The 11,878-nt window shown below is 35.7% G+C and overlaps 2 protein-coding genes across 4 annotated transcripts; one reads left to right on the top strand and one right to left on the bottom strand.

Annotated features, from left to right (window-relative positions):
• LOC134258212 (uncharacterized) lies at positions 1-5,489 on the bottom strand. Its single transcript, XM_062740753.1, has 3 exons — positions 5,073-5,489; positions 2,379-2,542; positions 1-2,238 (listed from the first exon to the last, which is right to left on the bottom strand). The coding sequence occupies exons 1-3, from the start codon at positions 5,095-5,097 to the stop codon at positions 952-954; spliced, it is 1,476 nt and encodes a 491-aa protein (XP_062596737.1). The 5' UTR covers positions 5,098-5,489; the 3' UTR covers positions 1-951.
• A 2,201-nt stretch (positions 5,490-7,690) lies between these two features.
• Positions 7,691-11,558, top strand: LOC134258215 (uncharacterized). Of its 3 annotated transcripts, none has more exons than XM_062740754.1 (2): positions 7,691-7,914; positions 8,248-11,558. In XM_062740754.1, the coding sequence occupies exon 2, from the start codon at positions 8,977-8,979 to the stop codon at positions 11,488-11,490; it is 2,514 nt and encodes an 837-aa protein (XP_062596738.1). In that variant the 5' UTR covers positions 7,691-7,914; positions 8,248-8,976; the 3' UTR covers positions 11,491-11,558. The 3 variants fall into 3 exon arrangements, with proteins under 3 accessions (XP_062596738.1, XP_062596739.1, XP_062596740.1); XM_062740755.1 differs by having other exon boundaries at positions 7,691-10,756; positions 10,838-11,558; XM_062740756.1 differs by having other exon boundaries at positions 7,691-11,065; positions 11,181-11,342.
• Positions 11,559-11,878: the final 320 nt, after the last annotated feature.

The raw sequence follows: 11,878 nt of genomic DNA, 5'->3' as shown, positions 1-11,878 counted from the left end.
TTATTAAAAAAAATTGAATGATAAAAATTGATTCTCAAAACAGGAAATATTGTATAAGTAGGATTTTAAAAATCTATCTGAGGAACTCTAATCAAAATCTAGTTACTTACTACATGTAAATGAATTAATTTTACTCCTGTCTATCATTATATGTAAACTCAGCAATATAATTATGCCCTAGGATGCCTCGCATCATTTGCATTTTCAAAACACAGCCATGTCTCCAAACCACTGATGTTTAATATAATAATGTTATTTTTCATTAAAAATTAATAGTTATATATACAAGTCTTCCTTTGTAATTTAAATCTACAACCACTCGTTTGGTTTATATGTACAGCTATGAACTATTTACATTAGAATTTGTTTTAATTTTATATTATTTACATTTATAATATTGGATATATGTTGATTGACTTCCATTCAGTTAACATGTACATGAGAGCGTTACTCAACTCTTTATCTGGAGCCATTCACAAGAACATTTGATTTTACATTACAGACTGTTCGACACAAAAGTCATTTCTATCAGAGTTACTTGAAAGGCTTCCATGCTCACCACCACAATAATGTGCTCTTGATTCTTTTGCTAAATACCCCTCCTTAAACTCAATTTATGACCATGCATTTTACAAGATTAGCTTTGAAGAGGTTTTTTTGCTCATCGTAAGGATAAATGGATTTTCATTTTTAAATTGATAGTGCCGGATTCCTTTCACTAAAATCACTGATCCAAGAATCATCAAGAAGTCCACAATCAAAATGAGGCTTTTTTTACTTTAATAACATGGCATGGATTTCTCTGCTAAATATCCAGGAGAAGAAATTCAATATTTTCATAGAATTTGTGACTCAAGTGACCTTAACCCTTAAGAAGCATAGAACATGTGTCAGTTTTTGAAAGTTACGGAAAATATTTTTCTACAGCGCTTCAAGATTTGTCTCCTCGTATTAATTTCTGCTTATTCTCACCATACCTGAGCTCGAGTACTGTTGTAATTCTTTATACATTTGAATTCTTCTTTCAAACCCCGTTTCATGTTTAAGCATTTCCGATGCAATCATATCTTCAATTGTTTCGTCGACTGAACAGGCAAGAGGACTATGTTTTATACCTTGTAGTTCATTCCTACCTTCGGAAATTTTCTTGATATTGTCATGCAGCCTCTCTAGAAGCTTTTCTATATCTCTTTCAAGGTGATTGAGGTATTCCTCATATGTTAGTTGCTCTCCCTTTTCCTTTTCATAATTCATTTTCAACTCTTGGTAAGATTTAGTAACCTTTACAGCGACATATTCATAGATGTACGGAGTGTTTTTATGGTCAGACCATATGCAGTGCATAGAGCATATTCTGCAATATCCATCCGTCATCGCCCAACAATTTATTTTGTCCTTGTCATCAGGAATTGTACAGTCTTCATGACATGTAAAATAGCAATTTATACAATTTGTTACATGATGACCTGCCAGCAGATCTGTTTTATTTTGCCGGATTTCTTCTATTGTATATGATATATCGCCGCTCGACAAAATATCAGCTTTATAATCCGTGAATGTTTTTATTTGAAATTTTACTTCTCCCAGTTTTACTAGACCTTCAGTTACTTTCGGTTGAAGGAGAGATATCTCGCACTTTATTTCTTCTCGTTTTTGGGAAGTAGGAAGATCTTTGAAGATACTCTTTGCAGATGATTGTTTTAGGAAATCGAAAAATAACCCAAGCTGCTTGCTATTCATTTCCCAGAACGTGGAGGAATAGGAATCATTACTTTGACAAAGAGAAGACCAATTTACATGGAAAGACTCAACAGGTGTAATTTCATTGGCCTGAAATATTTCTGCAACATGAGCTTTTCCTGCATCCGCAAAGGTATAGAAAGCACAAAAATTTGACATCAAGTGATCCTTGAATAGTTCTAAGATAGAACTAAAATAATTTAATTGTTCTTCAGACATTTCAAAATCACAACCTTTTGCGACCAAACAAACCAAATTAATTTCTCTACAAACCGAATTCATGACAAACTGTATTCGTTTATATAGTTTTTTAGTCCCAGACGTTAAGGAACCAAGTCTTGGTATGTCAATTATTGTAAGAGGAAAGGTAATTCTGCCGCCTTCAAACTCGTCAAATTGGTACACCTTAATCCAGTCGTCATGGTTATGGTCATCTACTTCATCAACACCAGTACCATTATCATCAGAAGCATCATCATCAGAAACATCATCACTAGTCTATTAGGGAAATATTTCAATATTATTCACGATTTCAGATAAATACTTCGAAGGAAACAATTAAAGGATCTTATGTATACTAGTAAAGAACGCATTGGTAGTTTAAAGTTATGGTTGAAAGTAAAATCTAAAATTGTTACCTCAACGGCATTGTCCCTTGAAAGGAAAAGTCGGAAGTCATCTTCGAAATTTACCCCAAAGATAAAGTTCATGATCCCCTCAATATGGGTTGTTTTTCCACAGTGTGGGGTGCTCATTAGCAGAATACTTTTCCGGTCGGCAGCTAGGCTTTCATTTGCTTCCCCTAAAAAGAGATTGTGCCTGAACATATACTTTAAACGCCAAATTTTAAATCATCGCACACAAACCCAACCTTACTCAAAATCAATAGTTTACAACCTGTCGCTCGAAGTAAAATCAATAACTACCTGTTGTACCTGAGTATTTGAATTCTAATGTTTTAAAAAGATTATTTTGTCACATGTAAAACACTTTCATGTACCACGTTAAAGGTCATATTTTAAACAATCCGTTAAATACTAATCGCTGTGACATTTGTTTAATTGGTTGTTTACTGTTTCTTTTTAACGTCTCTCTTGAAAAGTTTCCAGTCTTGTGGAGAAGCTAACGCTTGTTGATGTGAGACTTCAAATTGAAGACAGGGTTATCGAACAATGGCATAGGGGATTTTTCTTTTTGTGTCGACACCTACATGTTCTGCGACACAGGGTGTTAGATAATACGATATTATACTAAGTACCGGTTTCCAAGTCCTGTAGGATTTGAACCTGCAGCTTAAGGATCAATTCTTTATTCGACGACTTTAGAAAAGACGATATACTATTGCGCCACACTGTTTCAAAAAGCAGCATATCAAATAGATAAAAAAAATCAATCTTTTGTATAACGACAAAACTTGCTATATGATTATGATTGATTGATTGATTGATTGTATGCTGTTTAACGTCCTTCTCGAGAATTTTTCACTCTTATGGAGACGTCACCGTATGCCGGTGAAGGGCTTATAATTTTGACCTTTACTCGGCACTCAGGGCCATTGAGCAGTGAGGGATCTTTATCGTGCCAACGCCTGCCGCTGACACGGGGCCTCGTTTTTAAGGTCTCATCCGAAGGACCCGCAACTTTCACTTCAAAGTGCCGAGCACATGGCGAAGGAACAGTTGCTACCCATTTTAACGACTAGGTCGGTCGCGGCCGAGATGCGAACTCACGACCTTCCGATCACGGTATACGATTATGAAAACACCAAATGAATATATCAAGAACAAGAAAAATGTTATTTTGATGTTACGTGTATTATGATCATGTCGTTACGATGCTGCGAATATATTGTAAATGATCTTTATTATAAGAAGATTAATTTTCAAGATTTTTTCCCTCTAATCAATACATACATAGTAAAACAAAACAAGAGAGTAATATGGGCCCCATCGTTGACCTGAGCAGATTGGCTATGAAAAGCACATATAAATAAAGTATTGAAACATTCATAACCCCTGGGGGGGGGGGCTAAACTTTTTCTTAAAAGGAATTGTACCTTGTAAACGGGGAGTAGGCAAAATTAAATTTTTCACTACCTGAGGATGCATCAATATAAGTAATGTCTTTGTTGTTCTTAAACAGATCATTTTGAATATTTTGTAATATATGTCTTCAATATTATTTTTTTGGAAAATTGGTCCCCTATTGTGGCCTCACCCTATCCCTGGTAGTAGTATTAAAGAAAACTGGAACCTACACTACCTAAGATGCCTGTAATGTCAATATGATTAAACTAAGCTTTTCTTTAACAAAAAAAATTAAGATACTTATTATATAATAAAACTTGCAATCTGCACTTTGTTTATAATGATTCCAATTTAAAGATTAAAGTTTTTTTTTGTCCCAGAGATTTTTGAAAAGAATTTTAAAAGACGTACGTTGCTTATTTTTCACTATACCTGAATTATCTCCTCTTTAATTTAAAAAGAGAGCCTAGCCCATTAAGGACAGATGATACAAACAAACTTTTGTCAAAAACTTTAAAAAAACCGAATTGGTTCATGTTTATGTGAATACAATGAATAGCATACTTTTTAAATTTTTATTCAAAGTAGCACAAAAATGGAATTTGTAGCGAAAAATATTTGTATAGAATAATAAGGATGGTTTCAGAAGGGTAGACTTTTGAACATCACATAAGGTTTACAATTTCTTTATATCCCAGAAACTTATTATTTGCATCATTTGCAATGAAATTAGGTCAAAAAATATATACCAATGTAGGCATCCATTTTTTGTTTGTATCGTCTGTCCTTAATTGAACAAACTTGAATCACCTTTACATAAATATAGTTTTTGGATTTTTTTTTAAATTTAACCACGAAGATGAAAACCGTCCGCGAAATTTGATGACACTTTCACTGAATCTTTATTTCCTATTGTCATTGTGACCTCTTTTTTTTTTTACTTTTTGATCTGACACATATTTTTGGTTTCCCACAGTAAAACATAACCACTGCCATTAAATTCATATAAAGGCAGGGATATCCTTTAAATAACGCACAGCGTACTGCTCACAGTACCCCAATTTTTTTTGTTTTCTTCAAGTTTTATTTGTCATTTTTTCCCATTGATACAATGTATGCTGAGATTATATATACACATGCCTGACCTTGGTTTTAGCGATGCTTTCAGAATTGTATAATCAATAATTTAAATGCTATTGAAATATTTTATTTCAAACATAACCTTGAACGCCTTCTTTAATGAGTTACTCAACCGATTTAAAATAAATATATATATATATAGAGAGATTACATCAACAACTTTACCAATTTTTATTGTCTGTATCTTCATTTCTTTATTATATTCGCATTGTCGTGGTACATCATACTTTGAAATGGAACCAGGTTTTAATCCTCTCTCTTTCAGCGTGGAATTCTGTTTTATTTTAAAGGCTAAAGGTTTCGTACTGATAACATCACTTTCCTCCCCCGAAGGACCAACAGCTCCACCGGAGCATGCACTCACTTTTACTTTATACTTTGTATTCAGCGAAAGATTACGTATTGTATATTTGCAAGTTTTGTCAGAAGTCGTGAGAGGAGTCCAACTTTCACTGTTAATATCCACTTCGCTGTAATGTATGATGTAACATTCGGGATTTGAAAATAGCGGTTCTTCCCAAGAGATGTCAAGTGAATTATGCGAAGCTTTCAGTAACACTGGTTTCCCCTTCACCTGAAATAAATATATTATGCCGATTGCTAAATTTAGCATCCTTACATTTCATAAAGAAAAAATAAAGGACATGTCAATTACCAGTAGTTAAATGTTCTTAAATGTATTTAACTTCCTTACCTCTAATTTAGAAAATGATTTATCCCAGTAGATCAACCAACGTGCTAAGATGATTGCAATAATGACCACCCATATAGGAATAGAAAAAGTAAAAGAGGAGTTAAATACTCCTTCGAAGACTTGCTCTAACATAGTAGTAATAAGATATTCTGAAGTAACATTTGGATCATTCAATAATGAAAATTCGTCGTCTCACCGCTCCTAGGCAGCAATGACAACAATCTGTGACATAGATTCACCCGGAGTTTTTAAAGTATTTCACCTGCGCATGAATATTACACATTTTGAAAATGTCGAGAGAAAAATTAGGAATTATGTTAAAATTGAGTGACATGTTTTGGAGTAAGCAATAGTTTAAGAAAACAATATAAAGAAGACTTTTTTTCTTTTTTATAGCAATTTTCTAGGTTCTTTTTGGACTATTTTTTGTGACGGATGTGGTTTTGATTACAGAAATGTCCTTGTACCTTCGAAATTGGAATAATCTAGAAGCTTCAATAAATCTACGTAAAATATTTGTAATACTTGATTTAGATCAGGAAAAAAAATTAAAAAGAAAGAAATGAAATTGCTTTCAATATAAAACTCCGGAGATGAAATTAGAATATTTTGCTTAAAAAAAAAAGCTTCATTTTGTATCTTTCTGTAGTGTTTGACTTTCATATACGATTAGATGAATAAGAAAGTGATTCATTTCGTGAATATAGAGAACATAATTTCACTCTTTAGAACATTTGAATTTTTTTAGTTTTAAGTTGTAGAACTTGTGAAAATGCAGTGTTTAAAAGGTTTTGTACCGGTATATTAAGATATTTTTGATTGCTTTTTCTTTTTATATTTTTTATCAGATTTTGATTTGTTTGTTTTGCTGATTTTTCTAAATTATTTATTTTCTTATTCTCACAAAAATACAGATAGTTCAAAGTTTTTGTTCATTACTAACGCATATTTCTGAAAATGTAAATTAACCCCCTAGAATTTTCAGGGGCCATGTTTTTTTTTTTTTTTTTTTTAGAATAACCATGTGCACTGTTCGTTATCTTTATTCTTTTCATTGCATAACTGCGTCATTTAAATTGGTGAATTAAGGAAGCTTATACTTAAAAATCAATATGTTTCACCTTTCGTCATTGATTTTGACATTTGCATCTTGGCACACATTTTGTATTTTAAATTATGTGCTGTTTTTCATGTATATAGAAACGCCATTCTACACCAATCTGTTTTTATGTATTCTACTTAAAGAAAATTGTGATAATACGTATATATTAAGCAAACAAAGAATAATAATATTACTGATGTCTTATGACTGGGTATAAGGGACTCTTATAGCTGAACTAGGTGCTGTGGGTGTCCTCGGTAGCTGATTGAGGCCGCCACTTTGATTGCAGACAACTAGACCTAAAATTCTAATTTGAACCCGAAGATGTCTTGGGTTCAATCTAGGGATGGTTTTGGGAACATACCATGCATTCGTGATTGTATTGACATGCGAGTTTATTACATATACCCTTGTAATTAAATTCATAACATTTAAGAAGAAATGCCTTTGGCGAGGAAATCTGGATGCTGTGAGCACTGTACATGTACAAGAGCTATAGCTTCTGGTCAACTTTAATAAATGAGAGAGATGGATTAGCCTCCTTCTTGAGCCTGAACTGAATATCATAGTCACGTCACCCGAGTGTCTTTACTGTACTTGCCCAGAATCTAAAAGTATGAATATATTTAGATAATTCTACCCTGCTCTCTCGAGGGGCTGAGTCATACATGGATGCATAAATGAAAAATGCATCCGCTCAGACTTAAGGGGCAATGTTAAAGCTACCCCTTTTCATGGATTGATTGTAAGAAAATATTTTGTCTCAGCATTTGGGTCGACCCCGTGTGATTTTTCGAGCAACAGGCCCTAATTGGTGTAGTTGCCATTAGCAATATTAAGTTTGAGTTTATATGACATTGTGTGGCCTAAATCGTTTTCATAAGTTGGTGTTATCAAAGCAACGTAACTATCATTTGTCATATCATGTTTTGTACCTTGGCTGTTGTCACAATCAAAGTTGATTTTGTTACATGTTTATTCGTTTTTCTTTTATTAGTATTGCCCTGTGTTGAGCCTTATTTGTATTTAGTGTTTATCCTGCAAGGAGCCCCATTGTGACGCTCAGGTGATTTAAATATTTGGCCAGTCGCTATATAAGGTGATGTCAGGTTTGTCTTGGGTAGCGCACGTTTTCCTTGACCAGTGAAAGTAGTTTCACATGTCCATGGAGGGTTAGGTAGTTTTTCGTGGTAACTGAATCTCCAATCAGGGTAAGTGTAATTTACTTACATTTATTATATTAAAAAGTAATGCAGTATTATGTTAATTGAGCTTATTCTATTTTTATCCACGAGAAAGTGTTTGAATTGTATACGGGAATTTTACCACGTGCACATGCCGTGAGTTTAAGCGTAAAGTAATGATATTAGTTTATTACTCAAAGTGTAACGTTACATTGTATTATTATTTTGCTTTGCGAAGCGGTGTGATACATGTTAGTTAAAACTGTATGTTTAAACAAGTATATGTGTAAACATTTATGTTATGTTGTAAGGCAGCCCGTTCGGGGTCAAGCTTATTATGTCTACGCATATTTGTTGAAGGTCCCTATTGATACATGTACGTTAGTATGATTTGGTGCTGTCGGCGGAGGCAACCTAAGGGCGTGGTACGCTGGGCCGAGACCGTGAGAGAGGAAACGTGGTTTCCCGGATTTGGCAGCATTGCAGACGCTTAAGACGCGTGGGATAGGCGCGGGACGTCGAGGACGTGGTGGCATTTGGTGTAAGGGCGTGGTACCCGTAGGTCATGGACCGTTAAACACAGGAGGCGGGGATGGATATAGGAACGTGGTCTCAGGATGGACACTGATAGACATTTTGAAATTCTTTAATTTTCATTTTGTATATTTGTACATATTTGTTTTTATATTATATATAAAATTGTAAATAGAAAAATAGTCTTGTTATCACTGATCAAGCTTAGGGTGTCGTGACAATGGTGTCAGAAGTGGGATGATGATGTTAGCTTTGATCAGTGATTGGTTTTTTTTAAAAGAATGTGTTTTGTGTAAATTGGATTGAACGTTGGAAAAATATTGTAGTATTTTCATGTATTGAAGTTATAATATATTTTTTATTGTATTGTTGTAGAGAGACGTTCAGATAGAAGTTAGGGGACCCTGAGAGGAGAGGACGTTACCATGAATTAGTTTGTATTATGAAGGTTTGATTTAGATTTAGTTCAGTTTTCCTGGAGTGATATTTTGCTTTGTCATTTTTGTGTCAGTTTATGTTGTTTGATAGTTGGTTTATTTACTGGCGATTTTTGAGATGGATTTGTTAAAAGAGCTGACTGCATATGGTCAAAGTTTGGAGTTGACGGGAGCGGATCTTCAGAGGTTCATCCGTGAACAACAGGCACATCTGCGAGAACTCAGAGTTGAGCAGAGAGAGAGACAAAAGGAGGACAGGGACTATGAGTTGAAGAGAGAAGCTTTGGAAGTAGAGAAGCTCCGTCTAGAAGAAAAGAAATCTCTAGATGCACTCGAAAGTAAGTACCAAGCTAATGTACATGAACTTAAATACCAGTTGAGTTTGAAAGAGACAGAATCTAAAACTGCTAAGTCAGATATATCTGATGGTTCATTAGCAAAGGTTCCTAAAATGCCATACTTTGATGAGGTTAAAGATGACATAGACTCTTTTCTTAGACGATTTGAAAGATACGCTATAGCACAGAAGTGGAACGAAGGAATGTGGGCCGTGAACTTAAGCGCATTACTTAAAGGACGAGCTCTTGATGTCTATGCCCTACTTCCACAAGAAAAGGCTCTGGATTATGCAGCCCTTAAAACAGCTTTGCTGAGGAGGTTTGAGAAAACAGAGGACGGTTTTCGAGAATATTTCCGTAGGTGTAGACCAGAGGTAGGTGAAACCTTTACACAATTCGCAGTTCGTTTAGGAAGTTATCTAGATAGATGGATTGAGTTTGGAAAAGTTAACAAAACTTACAACGGACTATATGACTTAGTGTTGCGAGATCAGTTCATATCAATCTGTAATAGAGACTTATCGTTGTTCCTAAAGGAGCGTATTCCGAAAAGTATTGAAGATATGTGTATGTTAGCGGATCAGTTCAAAGAGGCACGTCATGTAAACATATTAACTTTAGTTTCTTCTAGCAAAAAGGAAACGACATTTGAAAACAGAAATCCAGTTGCAGCAAGAGATAAACGCAGCCAGAAGGAGCAAGTGCCGCCGAAGACTAATGGTCAGTCCTTTTCACAACAGAAGAAGACAGCGAAGGATATTCGATGCTACAAATGTTCCAGGCTAGGACATATAGCCTCGCAGTGTAAACAGTCATCAAGTAAGAATCAAAGCTTTGCGGTGAAAGCGGATGCTTCAAGTGAGTCAGGAAGCAGTTTGAAGGAACACAGAGATTCAGGCAAGTGCTCTGCTTTTACATCTATAGCATCAACTTCAACATTTTCAATGGCAAATTCGTCAGACTTATTTACTACATCAGCTTGCAGTGTAGCTAATTTCTCAGATCAGATGCCTGTTTGTGTTGGTGAAATTAATGATCAGTCTGTTCAAGTACTTAGAGACACGGGATGCAATGGTGTAATAGTGCGTAGGAGTCTTGTCCATGATGATCAACTTACTGGAGACCATCAAGTGTGTGTTTTGGCGGACGGATCCAAAATTGAAACCCCTATCGCAAAGGTGAATGTTGACACTCCGTATTTCGTAGGAGAAGTGAATGCGTGGTGCCTACATGCTCCATTATATCCTTTGATTATCGGAAACATTCCGCATGCTAGAGATCCTCACGATCCGAACAAGGACTGGAAGCCTAGTGCTGTGAATGCTGTAGTGACTAGACAACAGAAACGCATGGAAGGTAAGAAGATAAAACCTTTTTCTGTTCCAGAAATAATAGGATCTGAAGTTTGTCCAGAGGATATGTTAAAAGCACAGGAAGAAGACGAGACGCTGAAGAATCTTAGAGCTTTGGTTGGAAAGGAAACCAACGGCAACAGAGTGAAGTACATTTTGAAGAAAGGTATGCTGTTTCGAGTTTTCCAGTCAGAGAAAGTAGAGAATGGTAAGCAGTTTACTCAACTAGTTGTTCCTAAGAAGGACAGAATGAAAGTTTTATCACTTGCACATGAGTCTTTAATGGCAGGTCATTTAGCTACATCAAGGACAATTGATAAAGTGCTAGCTGAGTTTTATTGGCCAGGAGTCCAGGCTGACGCAAGACGGTTTTGTCGATCATGCGACATATGTCAGAGGACTACTCCTAAAGGTAGGACAACTAAAGTTCCAATGAGTGTTATGCCGATCATAGATGAGCCATTCAGACGAGTAGCAGTTGATCTGGTGGGACCAATACAGCCAATGACAGATAACGGTAATCGTTATATTTTAACTTTAGTTGACTTTTCAACACGCTATCCAGAAGCGGTTGCACTCAAAGGTATAGAAACTGAAAGAGTAGCTGATGCATTAGTAGATATATTTTGCAGAATCGGAGTTCCGAAAGAGATGCTGACAGACATGGGGACACAGTTTACTTCAGAGTTGATGGGTGAAGTAAGTCGTCTACTTTCGATGAAACAGTTATCCACGACACCCTATCACCCGATGTGTAACGGCTTGGTGGAGAGATTTAATGGTACCCTGAAGCAGATTCTTCGACGACTGTGTTCAGAGCGGCCGAAAGACTTGGACAAGTACCTGTCAGCAGCACTTTTTGCGTATCGAGATGCCCACAGGAGAGCTTGGGATTTTCGCCATTCGAGTTGGTATACGGACACAGAGTCAGGGGTCCGATGAGAATCCTACGAGAGCTTTGGACAAAAGAAGAGACGGATTCTGAGGTGAGAAGTACTTATCAATATGTTGTTGATCAAAGAGAACGCCTAGAGTCTACTTGCCAGTTGGCCAGAGAGAATTTAGAGAAGTCATCCGAACGTTACCGAGCACACTACAACAAGAAGGCTAAAAACAGAGACATGTCAGTAGGTGAGAAGGTGCTTGTACTTTTACCAACAGATAGCAACAAATTGTTAATGCAATGGAAAGGTCCTTTTGAGATAGTGAAGAAATTGGGGAAAGTTGATTATAGAATAGACATGAACGGCAAAATTAAGACATTCCATGCAAATATGCTCAAGTTATATTTTGACAGGAAAGAATGTTGTGTTGATGCTGGTATCTTAGG

This window comes from Saccostrea cucullata, unplaced genomic scaffold, assembly GCF_032062105.1.
Source record: "Saccostrea cucullata isolate Sc308-1 unplaced genomic scaffold, CSIRO_AGI_Scuc_v1 ctg1336, whole genome shotgun sequence".
In the NCBI taxonomy this organism is placed as follows: Eukaryota; Metazoa; Mollusca; class Bivalvia; order Ostreida; family Ostreidae; genus Saccostrea; species Saccostrea cuccullata.
This window is presented reverse-complemented; position numbering and strand designations above follow the sequence as displayed.